At 35.6% G+C, this 20,420-nt stretch overlaps 1 protein-coding gene across 2 annotated transcripts; it reads right to left on the reverse strand.

The window, feature by feature from the left end:
• Positions 1 to 397: 397 nt before the first annotated feature.
• LOC131641414 (uncharacterized) lies at positions 398 to 13,395 on the reverse strand. 2 transcript variants are annotated; one of them, XR_009295528.1, is made up of 10 exons: positions 12,854 to 13,395; positions 12,715 to 12,776; positions 12,207 to 12,321; positions 12,005 to 12,128; positions 11,012 to 11,092; positions 10,236 to 10,577; positions 4,092 to 4,258; positions 2,868 to 3,691; positions 968 to 2,590; positions 398 to 877 (listed from the first exon to the last, which is right to left on the reverse strand). XR_009295528.1 is itself a non-coding variant. In XM_058911717.1 (9 exons), exons 1-9 carry the CDS (start codon positions 13,210 to 13,212, stop codon positions 1,095 to 1,097), a joined length of 3,570 nt encoding a protein of 1,189 aa, XP_058767700.1. In that variant the 5' UTR covers positions 13,213 to 13,395; the 3' UTR covers positions 399 to 1,094. The 2 variants fall into 2 exon arrangements, 1 of the variants encoding a protein (XP_058767700.1); XM_058911717.1 differs by having other exon boundaries at positions 399 to 2,590.
• Between the last annotated feature and the right edge of the window lie 7,025 nt (positions 13,396 to 20,420).

The raw sequence follows: 20,420 nt of genomic DNA on the forward strand, positions 1-20,420 counted from the left end.
AGTCTGTGTCATGCTAAAACTTCAGATCTAGACTTAAATATCTGTCAATTACAACATAGAGGCGAAAAACCTTTAAAAATTACGTTTGTTACATAGAAAACATACAGCATCAGTAGCAAAGAACTCAGTAAAATTTATATAGAAATATGTAGAAGTTGTCAATTCTAACCCACAAGTAAAGTATTTTTCTACAAACTACTGAAAATTTCAAGTATAAACAAAATTTCCGGTATACCAAAAATTTCAAAATTTCCAAAAAATTGTTATTAAATTTTGATGTTTCTTTGGTTTTTCAGAACACCAAAATTTTCAAAAGTTCCAATAAATCATCTCCGAAAACTTCACAATTTCAAGTGAAAACTAGAATTTGGATAAATTTTCAAATTGGATACCAGAAATTTTGATTTTATAGCATATCTAGTGATTTTTTTTTACAGTTTGTAAAATTTTTTGGGGTAAATAATAACGAAGGCATTTTTGTCATTAGAAAAATATATATATATAACAAAATATTTCCAACTACTCAAGACAAACTGCATAGTAAATCAAAAGCCCCGAGACTAATCATTCTTCTCAATCCAAAGTACAAGGAACTGCACCCCAAATCAAATAGAAGGAACTGCACCCCAAATCAAATAGAAGGAACTGCATCACATACATCTACCCCTGCTGCCTAACATGTTTGTGCTAAACCAACTTACATCTTCCGGCTAACAAAAAACATTTAATGATAAGATCTGATATCTTGACCTCCTGCAGATCGGGTATCCCACTGAGAAACTCTAGCTCTTCCCACAACCCTGACTCCTCCATATATCAAATGTCCAACTCTCTCGAAGCATGCCATCGTCTTCAGCAACTGGCTCCTCCTCTTCGTCTAGTGACATAATGAACATACATAAAAAGGGAGATAAGAATATATACCGCCCAATCAACATTAACTTGTAACAAGGAGTCAAAAGCAGACCATGTACTCAGCTTTTCCATGTAAATATTGTCCCTCACAAACTCCCGGCCCGGCCTAGGAATGCGGTGAAGTGATTACAAACCTAGGGACAAGAATAAAAGAAAAATAATCTAACAATGTACAAGACTTATTCATTAGCTACAGACTCCTCCACCCTAAAGTTTGTTGGGGCCGCGGTCTTGAAATGAGGCTTGGAAGGGAAAACAAAAACAGTATTTGAAGAGTTTGAAGGCTGATAGGCTGCTGAATATCTCACAGAAGTCATTGAAAATCTAGGTAACTGTTGCATGCCTGAGGCAAGTGGGACAAGTTTATAACTGACAATGTGTTCTGATTTTGGAAGAACATATACAGTGTCATTATGATACCCACATAGCACAAAACTTTGTGCATCTGCCAATGAGTATTTGATTTCTTGCAGCAACTGTGTCTGGTTCAAAATTCTGATATAGTATGTGAAGGGATCTCCCAAGATTGCATAAGGAGGGCATTCCAAACTCACAATCAATGGCGGTAACTCCACATTCATATCCGGTAGTTTTTGTTTAGTCACAACCCAAGAAGACAAAGTTGCGGTAGAAGCAGATTTCTCTTCTACCCCCAAGTCCCTTCTCCATCTCAAACACGCAGTTCCTAGTCTGAGCTTTGAAATGTTTATATTGGAACTGACAGAAAATACTTTCTTGAACTCTTCCCCGGGAACAAGAAGAGCAGGGTCTGAAAGCTCTTCATTTCCATGTTGTATAGAGCACGTCCTTTCAACACCATCCTCTTCCTCTATGGATATGGACTTCAACCTTAGTGGAACTTCAGAGCAGTTCTTTGCACTAACAACAAGAACAGTTTTTTGGTTTGAGGGCAGTGGCTCTGGCTGATCAGACTCTGCGGCTTCTTTGGTCTTGGTGAGTAACAATGGGTCTCGTCTGAATGGCATCAAATAATGGTGGCTAATAACAATAGGATTGTTCCCTTCAATTTGCAAGTTCTTGTGAACATGGACCATCTGTGTATTATTTGGCTCATAGCCATTTGGCTTATAGCCTAAAGAGACATAAAGCATGATGGGTTTAGGTCGGTGCCACTTGATTTCTAATTTGCAGGACCAGGAGTCCCCATTTTTAATAAAGGGAACAGAAATTAATCCAAATGATTGCTGTATTTTCTTTATATTATCAGAATCTAATTGAGAATCATCTTCCCCTTCTGGTCCAGATATACCAAGCAGCTGAACATGATGGCTTTCCATTGCATACGGCTCAGAGTCTCTTGGACTAAACAAACCACCCCCCTTCACATCCACAAGATTGATCTTCAACTCACCAGAGTAGACAGCATGGCCTTTGGAGAGCAATGTTACAGGTACCAGGAACACCTCTCCAATTAGTGCAGGACCTGAAGCACCAAGACAAAGATCTACCTGTGGATCTGGTTCTTCCACTTGGGTAGACTTCTGGCCAGAGAACACAAGAACTGCATCTTTTATGGGAACAGTTTGTGTGCAATCCTCCGATGTCCAGAGAGGTAAGCTATCAAGTGAGGCAGGACTTTCGGCTCTGCAGCAAATTGCTAAGTGTGATCCAATTTTTGCAATAACAGACAGACATTCAAGTTTTCCACTTTGATCTGAAAAAGGATATAGTAACCCAAATTACAATCAACATAAAATGGATAAAGTGATAGTGATACTTGTAATAGTAATAATAGACATGCAAGTCTCAATATCAGAGTTAGGTTAGATCATACTTTTGAAAAATATCAAAAGATAGGTAGGTAGCATTAGATGAATAGAATGCCTGAAATGTATGTACCTAGATTAATTGATTATAGAAACATTTAAAGATGTACTGGATAAACCTGACAGCTAATCAGAAAAGTAGCTTGTCAACGGTGTCAGACTTACCAGATTGGATGTTATAGGTCAACCTTAGCCATTTATTAGATACAAGCGAAAGAGACGGTGTTGTTTCTGTTCTCTGCTTTAGAGTATCACTACCTTCCACGTAGTGATGTTTTTGGGCATTTGTTATGAAGAAATTACAAGAAGATTGGTTGAACTGGACTTCTAATTGATCGATCTCAACAGTGAGGGGTAAGTGGGAAAGAAGTGATATTGTTATAGAAGTTGATGTTCCAGGCTTGATTGTCTGTTCATGGAAAGCAACGGACGCAAACATCACCAACCTAAGTGGACTCACAAGATCAACCTCAAGCTGAACAAACTCATCTGCAGAAATCTTCAGATTACTAGAATCTTCATTTTTTGTCAACACTGAAGCCTCACCAACAAGTTCAAAAACTTCCTTGTGTACAATTTCTCTTTGCAGTATATTTGCAGGACCAGCTGGACCAGTGTCTCTCTGGACACCAGTATCGGATGATATAGGGAGTGCGGCCATTTCAAGGGAATACTCCACAAAATCTTTAACTGTACCATTTTTCCGGGAGCACTCTCGCAAGTAACCCAAGACCTCCCACAACAAAGTAACCCATCCCTCTTTTCTGTATAGGATAGCAATATTATCAAAAATCGGCTTTGCATTGCCAATTTCACCTTCTGCAAAATATTCTTTGGCCATCTGGAACCCACAAAAGGAACTCATCCTCTGAAGTTTAATACCGCTGTAAGATTCATAAGCTTTTTTTAAAAGAGCAATTATTTCAAGTGAATCTCGGAACCTTCTTCCTTCAGAAACAGCATAATGGGTGTACCCTTCGTCGGTGAGACTACAAATTCAAATGGAAAACTATTACTCAAAAGATGAGAATAATTTTGATGCATTGCTAGTGTAAAATGTGAAGTGTAAAGTATCAACCAATCACAAATCATCATTTAGAAGACTTTTAAGTTGGATATAATGAAAGTCGAACTTTTTTAATGATTGGATGATTATCATTGACTGATAAGTGATGGTGTAAAAATCATTTTTGCACAGACAGTGAATATAAAATTAATCCTTAAAAGATATTTCCTCGGATCATAAGCAAAACTGACTTTTTTGGTTCATTCAACAACCAATATTGTTGAATGAATCAAAATAGTCAATTTTGTTTTGCTTATAATAGTGACCATAGGAAGTAATAAATGTGACTATATGAACTTTAGTATTACTCAACTACGACTTACGGTAGCATATCAACATTATCCCCTTCCTCAAGTAACCGAGCAAACTGACCGACATATGCAGAAGGAACAACTGAATCAGCTCCAATGTCAACCTCATTTGGAATTTCTGACATTGAGATTGCAAGCTCCAATGCTGACCTCTTCTCACTCAAGTAGTGAGCTGCTAACTGTTTCAGTGAATAAATCAAGATTACCCACAGAAGTTCAAAACACATAAACTAATAGACAAAACAGCTTTGCACAGACAGACAGGTTAAGATAACAAACTATTAGATTCTCATAGAAATATACATGTATGTTGCAAACACAAATGTATGAGGGCAAATGTATTGCCCAGGAAGGGCAAAAGACACTTACAGGCTATACACCACAGTCCCATATGAAAAGATACAATGGAAACTAGTTTTAAGGTTAATTAGTGTGTGGATAGACTATGAACAATATAAACATAGAAAAACAATGAAGAGAAGGGAAATGACAAGGTTACTAGCTAAGACAAAAAAGAAATATGTGTAGATAGATTGTAGAATAGAAAGAGAACATTAAAAGAAGAAACTAAAGGAACATAAACGTCAGAGGGGAGGGAAACACAATTCTATTCTCTTGTTTATGTTTAAAACTAACAAGGGCAAGAAAATGGAGAACTTTTTAAAGAAAAAAAAAACTAATTATAATGTATTCTCATTAATTTATCTTTGTATTAAAATGCGAACTAATACTGAAATTGTATATTAACAAAGAAACTTAGAAATATTAAAAAGGATAATAGTAGCTAAGCCATTTTTTCCTCCAACATTCTCCAAATAGGGGGCACTTATAAAAGTGATTGTTGATGAACTTGGAGGATTAGATATGATACTTTGTTTTCCTTCCACCAATTTTAGGAGGGTTTTATCACAATATTCCCTTCCATTTTAAATAAAAGCTGGCCTTCAGAGACTTAAGCAACCAAGACATACGTAAAAATAATTTCAATTTGCTCAATAACCACTAGGAATGAGAATATGCTAGGTCAAGCTAGACTTTACATAAGGCAATTTCTCTTCCCAGCCTTATACATTCTCTCAGGCCCTTCGCGAAATTTCAAAAATGCCCCCTATTTTCGAAGATGCATCTCCGAATACACCAAATTCCATTTTTTTGAAAATAAAATTCGGAGATGCACAACCCAAGTAATTTAAAGGATATGTCCGGAGATGCATCTCCGAACATACCTTTTTTTTAAATAGAAAAATCTAGTTCGGAGATGCAACTCCGAACTAGACAAACATATTAAAAGGTCGCGACAGACCTTCCGTCTTCTCCTTCATTTTTTAGAAAAACAAAAGTTTCTCTCTACCTCTCAACCCATTTCCAGTATACACTCAAGATCAAGTTTTGAAGCTACTACATTCACGTGTTTCTTACCATTCCCAACACGTGCATTCAACATCAGAGCACTCTAGACCCTCGCCAACACATTTAAGAGTAAGTTTATCATTTAGCTTATTTTGAATATATTAATGTATTTACTCAAACGTACTAACTTTAATTATATAGCTTAAATAAGTTAGTGTACAAGTTTGGATACTCTGTTTACATGATTTAGATGAGTTTGGGTGGGTCAGAATGAGCTAGGGCACTTGCAAAAAAGTTTATGCCATGGAAGTTGAACAAAGTTTTTTTTCGGAGATGCATCTCCGAACTTGGCTGTTTCAGGTGTTCGGAGATGCATATCTAAATTCTTTGCTATGTCATAATTTTCTATGTTTTATTCAGGATATGGCTAAAAACCAAGCAAATCAAGGAAGGATGAGGCTTGGGCGACTCACCCTAACTGCCTCATCTCGTCGCGAGAGGGCTAGTCAGCACCAGCAGGCTACAGTCGTCCCCCCCTCTGGCTCACGATAGGGAGGCTTCGGCCTCTAGGAGTCGACTTTCGCGGGGGTCGAGATCATAGAGTGATGCGACCCATGACGAGGATGAGCCCCATGACAAGGATGAACATGTTGCACCCCAGGTTCCAGTTGCTGCGGATGCCCCCCTTGCAAGCTCGTTTTCAGGAGGGCCGACAGACACTTCCTTGCTCATCGACTTAAAATCCATTTGCAAGTGGAATGGGGGGGACAACCTGAACAGAGCTTGCAAGTGGACGACAAAGCAGATGACCTGCTCGTGCACTACTTAAGGTAACTTCCAAATCCAACTATAATGTTACAAACTAATTTTTATTGTTTATACTTGTTACTGATGCTTTTTTTCTTATTGATTTTTAGGGATAGATCCTTGCTCACTATCACCGCATCCACAGGTTTAAACGTTCCCTGGCCTACACTCATGATTGGCCATATGCTTGCAAGTTTGTCCCTAACAGAGGGAATGATCATATCTTGCCATACCGTGTGTACATTGACCGCACTCAGCACGGCGACCTAGAATGGAGGTCATGCAGTACTCACAGGGACTGAGTTCCAGTTGACCCCATTTTGTTATACTCTGGATGGTTGGCATGTGGGACCAACATCTTGTGCAGGTATCTGTCCGAGTGGTGCATGAGGCAATTTGGGTACGTGCAGATCGTTTCCAAGTCACCCTTGCAGGCTGCTTCTAACTGAACTGTCCGCAGAGACCTAGATGATAATCTGGCGAACTGGGAGAATCATCTGGTACCGATGGAGTATCAAACTCATGAGGCCACTGAGTGGTGCATGAGGCAATTTTTTGAAATGGTTAAACCTATTTATGGAAGGCAAAAGGTTACTTCGGAGATGCATCATTAAATTTACCCAAGGGCGTGTTCGGAGATGCATCTCCGAACCAAAATTTGTCAAAAAATAGAATTTGGTGCGTTCGGAAATGCATCTCCGAATTAACCCAAAGGCATTTTCAAATTTTCAAGGGTGTGTCCCATATAGCAAAGGGTGGGAAGAGAAATTGCCTTCCATAAATAGGTTTAACCATTTCAAAACATTAATGGCCCAATTCTAGCCTACCAGCTGTCATAGTCATAGGCTTTATTTAAGTTTGATGTGGCCTTTTGAAAGTACTCCCTCCGTTCCTTTATAATTGTCACTTTTTAAGTTTTTTCACATACCAAGACAATCAATGATTATTGTTACTTTTTAAGTAATGATTATTCTTTTTCCAATAATATCCTAAACTTTTTAATACTTTATTTAACTTTTTCTCTCTCTCTCTCTCTATCGTAATGATTAGGGGTAATTTTGACAAAAGAACAAAAATACTTTCTTGAACATTGAAATGTGACACTTAAAAAGAAACAAATTTTTTTCACAAAAGTGACAATTATAAAGGAACGGAGGGAGTATGTTATAAGTTATAACCTCTTGACTTCTTAAAGGCTTACTTTATATTAACATCTTCAACAAGCTGAGTTTTTTATATCCTTATTCTAATTTATTTGTATGATATAAATATTTTTGAGGTCTAACCTACCTTTTTAGAGATTATGACTATATGATAGTTAAACTTTATTTTACAATAAGGCCTTTTTATATGTCAAAAATCTATATAGGACAATACGTGTAAATTATTGAAAGGATTAGCAAGTATTTGACTTAACACACTATACAACATTTAACACAACAATAATAGTAATAATGAAATATTTATGTTTACTATCGGCTTGGGCCTTAAAGGCTTTTTAAATGGCCTGATGCCAGACATATTTAGTTAAAATAGGCTTCTGAAAATTTCTTGTCCTTTTCTTTTCTTTTTTTAAATCTAACCTAGTCTGGGCCTATCATAGGCTAGACCATAGACCATTCATTGTTCGACAGCCTGGCCTATTTTCACAGCTAATAATCACACAATATTTATCAAAATATTAGTATAAAGATAACGTTGGCTTTAACTAGCTAATTAATTCATCAAAATACTAGATTGAACATATAGTAGATTATAATAAACAGTTATGGCTTTCACTACATGTGAACTAATTTGGCTGGAACAACCTCCTAATGAGTTGGAGTTTTGCAAGTCTGAGTCAATGAGTCTCATTCGTGATAATAGCTTTACATATTGCATCTAATCCATTCTTCCATGACTGTATGAAGCTCATAGAGATTGAGTGTAACTTCATCCACGAGAAGATTATATCTGAGCAAATTGCTACTTCCTTTGTGAACTTTAATGATCAGTTGGCTCATATATTTGTCAATTCTCTCAGTGGTCTGAGAATATCTTATATAAGTAACTGTAACAAGCTTGATGCATATGATATTTATGCACCGGCCAGCTTTGAGGGGGAGTCTTAAGATGTCTATAGATTAAAGCAGTCCCAATCATCTATTCAATAAAAATAAAATTATAAGAAATGTCATAATGTACAAAATGAAGTTCCACCATGAGCTTGAATTGCTCAAATATGAGGTCAATGAGTGCCCATTAAGGCACATGACCTAGGTTGGTGGCCTTCTTTTCACTTTGGAGGGAAGTTGCCTTTGGCACAAGTGTGTAACTCATCAACAGATTTCCTACCTTATCTCGCAAGTTTGAACTTCCCTACACCAAGCTATTTGGCCACCTACGTGACTACAAGTTTCTTAAGTCCCTTGATTACTCTTGCTTCCCTCTTCTTACACCTTTCAACAAACATAAACTCCAATTCAGATCTCAGGAGTGTGTATTCTTGGTTACTCCACCACTCACAAAGAATATAGGTGCCTTGCACCTCATGGTAGAGTCTACATCTCTAAGGGTATTATCTTTAATGAACATCAATTTCCCTATCCTAACCTACTCAAAACCTCAACCTTATCCTCCAACCAATATCAACAATTTCCTTAAATGCTTGCAACTATTTAAGCTATTCTTTATCCATCAACCTCCCTAACCAATACCATAAACCCTACCTCTTCTTTCCCTTCTACTCCTAACTCTCCTCCGACACAAGTCACACCTTCATCTGGCACCTCCAACGTGACATCCCCATCCTTTATTTCTCCACCCCGCCCTCAACCAATCACCAGAATCAAACCTCTCCTAATTAACACTCACCATATGCACACTAGTTCCAAAGATGGCATTATCTACCCTAGACATCATCCCACTCTACTCATTGCTCATGTTGAGCTTAGAAACACAAAGCAAGCATTGTTTGACCCTACCTGGCTAGATGCCATGACCAACTAATATGATGCCTTTATGAGCAATGAAACATGATCCCTAGCAATGAGTCATGTGATATCTTGTTCAAGTACTGAAGTAGAATACATGAGTACAGTATGGCTCTTGCAACCTCTGAGCTTCTTAGGATTCAATGCCTACTTACTGAGTTGGGCATCAGCTACTCCTCCCCAACTATCCATTGTGATAATATGAGCACTATTGCCTTGGCCCACAACTCTATCTTACAGGCTCGTACCAAGCACATAGAGGTTGATCTTTTCTTTGTCGGGGAAAAGGTATTCCACAAGCAACTCAAGATCGTGCACATTTTTGGCCACCTTACATGCTCTTACCAAGCACATGGAGCTTGATCTTTTCTTTATCAGAGAAAAGGTACTCTACAAGCAACTCAAGAGTGAGCACATTTTTGGCAACCTTCAGAGTATTGATGTCATGAACAAGGCCTTGTCTCCAATCAAATTTGAGGGGTTTAGGTCCAAGCTAACTGTTTGGGACTCTTCCTCATCCCCCCAACCCCCCAATTAAGTTGGTAGAGAAGTATTAAGGGAAACAACTCTATTAAAATCTAGACAGCTACACTATTGTACCTGAAGTTAGTTATATCCCTATGATTTATTAAACAGATCAACCATCTTGTAACTCGATAAGAAATCATAATCTACAAAGAGAAGAGAACTTCAGCAAAGAATTCTCTCAACTACTCGTGAATTCTATACATTTCTAACAGCTTTCAAATAAAAGGTTACACGACCTACATCTTGAATACAGTTATAGAACCAACCATTTCAAATATGTCACTATTACAATTAGTATCACTATTGACTATTCAGAATGTAACATCAAGCAATGATTCTACTATAGGACTTTATTACCAAAGAAAATGCTCCAGAATATAATGGAAATCTCAAAGATTGTGAGCTATGTTATCAGAGTAAATAAGAACGGTCTACTCATTTGCATTTCTCAACGTGCAATGTATAATACAAGCTAAAGAGTTAAAAGAGGGGTGCTAACCTGGTAGTAATAAGCAGGATAATATTCCCACTCTGACAGTGGTTTGGATGAAGAGCCTAAAATAACAGGAGGAAAGTTTTGAGTGGCTTTTGAACTTGTTTCCAACAATTCACCAAAAACCAAATATTGTCTACTCATCCACTCCCAGTGTACAAGTATTGCTTCCGGAGCACCAACAAGCCTTTTATATGTATTCTTGTGCTGGCGGAACCACGTCACAGCTTCTGTAACCTTCCCACTATGTAGCAACAAGGTTGATATCTTGAAATGCAATTGTTCAGATACAGATTTTATCTCAACTAAGCGTTGTATAGGAGGTAACCTTGTTGTCACCCCAACAATCTGTGGTGTAAAAGCACAGAAAAATAGATGTGACAAAAGCTCAATAGTTAAGAGACATCTAATAACCACACAAATAATGAAATGTTCATGCAGCTTTATTAATCACTAGAAATCATAGAAGAGGCAGTATGATATTTTTTAGAGTTGAAGACAATTATGGCAAGTTAAAGCAGAAATGTCCATGTTAAACATGTAAAATATCAGTTGATATATATCCTAATGGAGGATGTGAAAAAATCCACATCATAAATCACAAGGATCTTATCATCTTAATATACATATGGCACAATGAGAATTAATTTTTTTGTTAACCAACAGATGGAGCAAGCATATAAAACCAGTAATAGCATTCCCGCTCTAAGCAGAGAAATATCATCAGTGGTGAAACAAAATTAGATAACTAAACCCCAACAATTATTCAAACCTACACGTACCTCTCGCAGTGTATGATAGGCCTCCTCATAAAATTTCAATGCTTCAGTCCAGTCACTTCGAAACTCTGCATATACAGCAACCTAGCAATTCATGGCATCTAGATAAATAATGTAAACTTTATTTTGTTAAATTAAAAATATAAATAATGCAGACTTAATAAAAAGTTCACTGACAATAAATGAAAAAATAAAGTCAAAAGACAAAACGCGTCAGCCAACGTATAACACAATAAATACAATTTCAGTCCATACTCCTCAAGGTTCCTGTTTCAATTATTGTTTTCACTTATGACTACAAAAGTGTCACCTCATTTCCACTATGGTTCCTGCTTCAATTGATTAAATTTATTAAAAATGGGAACAAATAGAAAACAATGTGAGTTTCGTATCAAAATATGAAAACAAGACATAAAAACAGAAAACGTCAAATCCAAAAACCAAACATGCCTTAAGAATTTCATTCTTTTATACTACTACTTATAAAATTGGCTATAAGGTACATAATCCGTCAACCAACATTACACTGATCCAAGTGGAACTAGACTCAGATCCCTAAAGTCAGGTCTCGGGTGCGGAACTTGTAGATGGAAAAAATGTGGTTGAGAGGGGAGACTATACTAAAGATGACCAATCAGTTCCCTGGCAAAGATAAGTCATTGGCAAAGCCGGGGAATCCTTCGCACCAATAACATGATTACCAAATTAAATTACACAATCCACACTTCCCATAACTAACAAGACCAAAGAAAAATCAGAAAGAGAATAAAACTAAACATAATCTCAGCTGATAGGCATATTATGGAGCACTCACACTATCATTGGCATGGCACAAACACTGTCACGTAGACACTAGTAATAATTTCAAAAAATGGAAGTGACTCTGTGCAACCACATGTGTCAGACTCGTAGACATGTTGAAGTGTCGGTGCTACATAACATGTTAACAGTGCAAGCCTATTAACTAAAAAATACAACAAAATGAAAGATTCATACTTTGAAGCAGTAACGAACAATCAACTCCACAGCGCTAACATTCTTCTTCTCTATCCTCTGTTTAACCCTTCTTCCTTCTTCTTTATAATACACACCCGATAATTCCGAAAATATACTCGCCAGCCTGAATCCAAACCAAAAACATTCCCATTCATAAATTAAAAAAAAAAAAACATAAAACTTCCCAACAAAAATCCCATACCTGTTAAGAGAGGATTGAAATTCTGAATCATTATTAGGGTTCAATATAACAACATATTTCGCCTCTAATTCAGCTCGTTTCCTTAACGCAATCATTCTATCTTCACTAACCTCATCTACAATCAACCAATAAAAACCACATTATAAGTTATAGCATGTTTGGTTTGGCTTTTAGAATAGGCAAAAGCAATTTTAGAGATGTAGATTTAATTCTTGAGTGATTTTGACGTGTTTGGTTTTTCTAAAGTGGAATTGATTATGCCTCCTTAATTTTGATTCTACTATAAGCTAGAATTTGTAGCTTCTGAGTTTAAACGTGATTTTTACATTGAAATTTGTTGTTCAACTCCCTTTTACAAAAATGTATTGAAACATAAATCAATTTTGCTCAACTCGATTCACAATTCTGTTAAAATCAATTCTACCAAACTCAGTTACGTTTGCCGTCAATCCAAACACACTTAATTTTAAAAAACTGAGAAATAGTGAAGGTCAAATAAAAAACAAACCGTTTGCATTGGTGTGAACAAGTACAACAACTAATTTGATATTCCTGGCACGAATAATACTTCTGCAAAAACCAAAAATCGTTAATAGAATGCGTTAAAATAGGGGGAAATGAAAACTATGATGACGAATAGAAAGTACTTGACGGAATCGAGATCGGAGCAAACTTGAAGCCACTGAGAGGGATCGCCGAAAACATGATTAGACGGAAAAAGCGCAGCAACAACGGAAGGGACTTTGGTACGGTGTTTGAGAAGCCAATCGCGTTTCAAGATACCGTTAACGATGAAAGGAGGCGGCGACGCGGCGATAATGGAATCGGGATCGGTTTTCTTTTTGTTGAAAACGTTGATTTTGGATAAATCTGGAAGTGCTAGAGTGTTGATTGGAGGTTGTTGTGATAATAGGTAGGTTGAAATTAGAGGGTGGAGATCGGGGCAGCCTACCAGGGAGGTTAGGGTTATGGGTGGAGTTCGTAACTCTTCGGGGTATTCTTCCATTGTTTGTGGTTTGGGATTGGATCTGGATCGAGGTTGATGAGATGGAATGCAGTGGCTGCTAGCACTACTACTTTGGCAAGAGGTTCTTCTGTTTAGTCGTTTGGGTGTGAGTTAGTCATGGAGTATTTCTTCGGGAATGAAATGTGTGAAATGAGTTAATCACCTATGTGCCTCGGACATATACCCTTATGAACTTTTATGCATAAGTAAGTAAATAAATAAATCCTTTGATTTAGATACCATTGAACTTTTTTTTGTAAGTTTGTATTGATGAGATACTATTGAACTTTTTTTTCTAAGTTTGTATTGATGAACTAATGTAATTGATGAGATACTATTGAACTTTTTTTTCTAAGTTTGTATTGATGAACTAATGTAATAGAGTGGAATACAATGTGATAGAATGAAATGGAGTAAACTTAGAATAGATAAGAGATTTTATTTTATTGTTTGTGAATTTTTTATAATTTAAAAGAATAGAATCAAATAAATTAGTTTATTCAATTGCATACACTTTAAATGTGGAGAATGAAAATTGAAGGAGTTGATGGAATAAGATGGAATAGATTCAGTCATGTTTCATTCCGTTCAATTCATTCTTTGTAAATCTAAACAATAAAATCATATTATATACCTGTTAGTTTGGAGATTTTAGCTGAAAGACTCGACAGAGAATGTTAATAGCCATGTTTGAAAATGACTAAGTATGAAAAGACCTAGTATTTGACACACTATTCACATCGACCAAGATGGTTCGACTAATTTATTAGGCTTGGTTTGGAAGAGTCTCGGTAACAGATCTACAAGACTATGATCACTCTCTCTTTAAAACATGTCCATAATCTCGAAAAGGGTTTTGCACAAATCAATTCTTCGACAAGGTGTCAAAGTCGACGTGTAGTATATTTTAGTCTAGAAGTCAGTTACACTAGGGATGTTTCAATAACACTGTAGAAATCGACTAGAGACTCTCGACAAAGGCAACTAGGGAGTTCAAAAGGAAGTTATTAACGTGGTGAATGGTTTGATGCAGATTTAACATTGAAGACACGTGGAAGCAAACTGGAAGGCTGAAGCCCAAATAAGAGGATATGTGTCAAGTTTTATGGAGATAATTGTTGTCGGCGGTTAACATTGTAGTAGTATATAATTTGATCGCATTGTTGTGATCAGGGTCGCAAAAAATCATCGAATATTATCTATAAAACTTAGGGATCCAAGTCACAGAGAGAAACAATTTTTGAGAAAATGTATGAGTTTGCGTCCTCTTTCTTTTATTTCTTTAAAACCTTTAATTGAAGCATTTATGACATTTGTTATGCTTTTTGCTTATTGTCTTTTTCAAAAGAAGTTCTACATGGTTTTCGTTAGAATTTATGTTCAGTTTGTCAACATTTAAACATTTAAGTTCCAATCACAAACATTTTTCATTGTATTTTTATGCATTAATTGTCCTTGAGATTTTTCGAGTTTAATCTCTTAAATGATTTTAAATTCTGTAAAAAAAAATCAAGTGGGACCCTTTTATGCAAATAAATTTTAACTTCTGTAAAAAATTGGTGTCTGTTATTGTTTATTAGTTCTTCATACATGGAATGTCTTTAAGTGTTAAGTGTGTATGTGTTTAAGAAGTGATAAACTCGTTCTAAAAGTGTTAAAGTGTTGATTTGGGATTGTTGACATAATAGGTAGGTTAAAATTAGAGGGTGGAGATCGGGGCAATCTACCATGGAAGTTAGTGTTATGGGTGGAGTTTGTAATTCTTATAGGTAGTCTTCCATTATTTGTAAGTTGTGATTGGATATGGACCGGGGTTGATGAGATGGAATCAAGTGGTTGTTGTCGCTACTATTTTGGCGAGAGGTTCTTCAATAATTGTTCTATTTAGTCGTTTAGGTTTGAGTGGTTCGGGGTAGTGTTTCTTATAGAATGGAATATCAAATGAGTTAATCATCGATGTGTCCCTGAAATGGTAGGTGTTAAACATTTACCCTTATGAACTTTATGATAAGTAATTAAATTTAGTTGTTTGATTAATTTGTTACGGTACTCCCTAATTGGACTGGTTGGTCGAACTAGTTGAATCGAGAATTGAATGGGTCATTGGTCTAGTATGATTGTTGGATTGATAAGCTATTAAAACAGCGAGAATCGTTTAGAATCGGTAAAAAATCGGAAAATTAAATGTTTGCTTTTTTACCTCAAACAAAATGACATCGTTTTGATAATTTCTTTTAAAAATAAAATAAAATATAAGTAGACATCATATTGATTCAAATTTTTATACTATTTCCCGTATAATATGCAATTATTATTGCATATATTTATTTTGATATAATCCAAACCCATTGGACATAATATATTTTTGGACTCATAACTATAGTCTGACAACTTGTTAGCTTATGGAAGCATTTCTTTCAGCAATCACTACTATGGAAAACACTAACAATGACGGTTGTGAAATGCATATAATGACGGTAGTACATCCCTTGTTAGGTAGCATGTGATTGTATGTATGTTGGTTACCACAACGAGCGTGTGACTGTTTTTATAAATTAGATAGTGTGCTACTTATAACTACGGTTTATGGAAACAACCGGTGTGTTACAATAGAAAGCATCAACTGTTAGAACATGAAATGTTCTGATCAATATTTCTAGTTTTGATGATAACATTATATATGAATTTTGTATAAGACATTGTGGTACTCTGATTACTCACTTTTCCCTTTCAGGAAAATTCTAAAAGAGTATGCACTAAATCATCATTCAGAAGCTCTGATCCAGAGGATCTGGATGACTTCATCAGAACATAGTCTGGAAGACATCAAAAGATGGTCTCGAGAAAATCAGAACATGGTCTGGAAGGCATCAGAAGATTGCAATTAGAAGCAATGCTCTGAAGATCTGATGGTATCACGCTACAAAGAACTTCCAAAGTCTTATGACTAAAGTTGCATCTGCACCAACGCTGAAGACTCTGATATTCAAACGTCATTCTAATAGTCTGAGTCCAGAAGCAAGTACGAGATGAAAAATCTACAACGTCAAATTTGTCTGACTGACAAAAGGAACGTTAGAAGCTACAAAAGACAAAGTCAGCAAGAGCAGTTGAAACATGGCTCGAGGTAGTTGACAAAAGAGTGAAACATTAAATGAAACAGTGTACTATTCACGTAAAGCATTTAATGCTATTCAACGGTTACATTTCTCACTGTCTATAAAAGAGAAGTTCTGATTGCTGAAGAAAAAAAAAACACATGCTAAGAGACCTTACGCTGCCAAATTGCTTCTTAACATTATCACACAAACAACAAAGAAACTTCATCTTCAACCTCACAAATCTTGTAATATCTTAGTGAGTGTTAGAACTTAATATTGAGAGAAAAATCACTTGGTGATTATAGCTTATTAAGAAGCACATCAAACTCTTGTAATATTGTTTACTTTTGTAAAAGGAAATTCCTAGAGTGATCAAGTTGTAATCTGTATACTCTAGAAGACTTATAAGTTGTCTAAGTGGTATACCATTGTAATCAAGGTTGATTAGTGGATTAAATCCTTGGTTGAGGTAAATCACTCTGTAAGGGATGGACTGGAGTAGTTTGATTAACAACGAACCAGGATAAAAATAACTGTGTGATTATTTTTTATCTGCCATTTTTTAGAAACAACCCTTATTCAACCCCCCATTTCTAAGTGTTTTTAACTCCTTCATCAACCCCATATCATACCATAAACAACAATTCACACATTTTTTAATATAACCTTGTATTACATCAATGACACAATTCCATTCGAGAATTTTGAAAAGACAAAGAGATGTAATCATTCAACAGCTCGAGGTTTCCAACTTTCAAGAGAAGAACACGTAGAGAATTGAAGAAGCAATAATGAGTAAACTTGACGTGCGCGAAATCTTTTGAATTTTAGACATTGAAAGTTTAGACAAGAGGAAGAATCAGAAGAACCAATATAAAAGTGGAATTCTTCTTTGAACCAAAACACAAAAAGAACTTCATCCAAAGGAATCAGAGAAGACGAAGAATGAAAATTAGTACTTCTGCTGAAACTTCCAACAATGCGGAGAGAATAGAAGTTGTTGTTTCTCCTATGAAAAACTTTCCTCAAAATCAAGAAGAGGACCAAGTCATTCAAAGTTGTTGTGGTTGTACTGAACCTTTGAGACCCAGGAGAGCTCTCATGAAATGAGATCTAGAATAAGAAGAAGAAGGGTGAAAAGACCAGTCATAATTGATTCGGATGATGACGACGAAGTAGATTATACTTGGTCAAACTTTCTCTAAGGCATATCATTTAGATATGATTAATAAAAAAAATGACAGACCTTTTTGTAAGTTTTCAGCTTAATGTTTATTTAATGAAAGTTGTATTCAAGGAATTCTATTAACGTTTCTAATCTATTAGCATATTTTGACGTACACATTAATCCAGGGATTTCATCCTATGGTTTCAAGGAATTCAATAAATCTTTTCTCATACACAATAATCTATCAGCTTTCATCCTATGGTTATATACTACAAAATCTGAATAAAACCAAAACACAGTTACAATTAAACGAAAATAAAGGAAATGCGAATGTCAGAAAATCTAAAACATTAACAATACACATTCATAAGAACATAAACAAATGTGGTAGCCACAAACATTCATAAGCGTCAGAGAGAGAGAGAGAGAGAGAGAGAGAGAGAATGGTGACGCACCATAAATGATATTCGAATAGGATGGTGAAGACTTCGCTTTCAGAAATGATGTTTGAATAGGATGATGAAGATTTCGCTTCTAGAAATGATATTTGAAGAGGATGGTGAAAATTTCTCTATCGTTGTCGTCTCGTTCGTTAGGGCATTCTGGTGTGTTATAAACGAAAAGTAAAGTACTTGATATGTTTTAATGTTGTGGGAAACAATTTCACAACTGTTGCGAACTTCAACTGTAGTGATATATGAAACTTATAACCACGGTTGAAAAAAACAATCGTAGGTGTCATACTTTCAATTTTTAACTAAAAAAATATTAAGCGACGCACACTTATTTTTACTTTAAAAATGGAAAAATGTTGATGTTGGGATTCGAAGTTTGTCATCCAACTTATATGACAACGGTTCTTTATAGGATCTGTGATGAAAAATTTCTTAATAAAAAAAATAATGTTCGTAGAAAATGTGATAAGACTACGATGGATATATGGTCATGGTAATAGTGTCACCGAAAGTGTATTCTATAGTAGTGAATTCAAGAAATATTGTGAAACTTTTATCTGTCCATCCACTTTTTGCCTTAAAATTAAACAGTTTTAACACCATGAACAATCATGTAAATTTTGTACACCCCTTATATAACGACTTATCCTTGTCACTACTTAAAGTATCGTGCATATGAGATTTCCTAAAAAATATTCTCCAATATCGCATATCATATCTTCTAGTTGATCATCCATATCTACATCAACTTCATGTATTTGTAACGTCTCAGTTTGATTTTTATCCACTTCACCATGTCACGTCCATATTGTACAATTTTGACTGATTCCATACCAACATAGGTGATTTAATATTACTTTCTTTTCAAATATTTGATATTCTCACATATAACACTAGGACAATAAAAGATTTCACTGTTGTCTAGAATTTTTCTTTCAGTGAATTCAAGAAATTGAAAAACTCCTTTCTTATACCCCAGACTTAATCTATTAACTTTCATCTAACTACGCACAATCCATAATACATTCAGAAATTTATATCAAATGCTTGCAAAATAATGCATCTTAAATTTAAACTTTTCTAAGTAAAAATAATTTACTAAGTCACATATTTAAAAATAAAACATTGTTTAGTCACACAATAATACAACAACTACAACAACAACAATATATAACATAATCATCAACAACATATAACATTTAAAACTTTGCCAAGTTACCACGACTAAACACCACCTCCAACAACATCAATTTAAAAACACAACAAGATGCAACATTAAAACTCTATGGTTTAAGGTATCAATAGCAACAATATTGTAATACGGTGAACTGACTTTTTTGAAGAAAATGTGCGGATAGCAAGAGTCGTCACCGACTTTTATTTTATCCAATTTTAGGAAAGGCTAAAAGAACAGGAAAATACCTTTTAAAAAGATTTTGAGTTCGGGGGGTAAGTTATACAAAGGGAAGGTGTAAGGCACCCTTTGCATCCATGGTTATCCATGGGCTCTTAATTGCTTAGCTCACTTTGTTTGAAATGTTTGAATTGTTTGAAAAGATTTTCGAAGAAGAACTTTAGCTTGTAAATAAGCGTAGTCTTTTTGAATTTTGATTTGAAAAAGAGGTGTGAAAAGTAATTTGAATTAGAGCCAGCAATCAGTAGCAACTACCCTAAGTTTGAAAATTCGTTCTTTTAGCTTTTCGGGCGAAAGGGTCTATCCATACCATGAGAGGGCAGGAAGTCTTTCAATTGGATGTTTGAAGGGTCATCGAGATATCATTTACCATAAGACTGTCCCTTGCCATAAAGAAGGCAGGTAGTCTAAGGGAAGGATATAATAGTCATTAATCTTTCTAGGCATCATGCGAGGATACCTTAGCAATTGGGACAATTATTCCGTATAAGGCAACTTCGAGGGACAATAACTTTGAAGGCAACACTTGCTTTAGGTATCCTCGGAATCGAGGGACTTTGACTATTTAGTACGTTTAGAGGCAACAAGGCAACAATATAATAAGGCAACAGGCAACAAGAGAGGTTACCCTAAAGGTGTGTGGGTGCAACAATCACGTGGTTCAATTCAGTTATTTATCTTATAATTAGTGATCTAGGTTCAGTTAATAATCTTGCACCCCCTATTTTACTAACCACGCAGTAAAAATGGCAGAAATTAAAGGCAAAAAGTAAATTCCTACGCTATTACAATAAACACCTGCGGGGATGGGGAAATTAAAGCGAAAAATAAGAGGGTCAATAATTAGTTTAAAATCTTTATCTTGAGTCTTGATCTCCCTCGAACCCTGAAAATTAAAAGGAAAATAAATAAGGGAAGTGAGTGTATGTGGAATTCATTGATATTGAAACGAATCCTATTTAGGCAAAATAAAAATAATATTTAAACAAAGAAAGCACTAGAACTTAGCTTTTTGATCCGACGGCGCGTAGTCGGAGAATACTGGAGTAACCCTGAAAAGCCAGACAAAG

The sequence above is a fragment of the Vicia villosa genome, linkage group LG1 (genome assembly GCF_029867415.1).
Source record: "Vicia villosa cultivar HV-30 ecotype Madison, WI linkage group LG1, Vvil1.0, whole genome shotgun sequence".
In the NCBI taxonomy this organism is placed as follows: domain Eukaryota; kingdom Viridiplantae; phylum Streptophyta; class Magnoliopsida; order Fabales; family Fabaceae; genus Vicia; species Vicia villosa.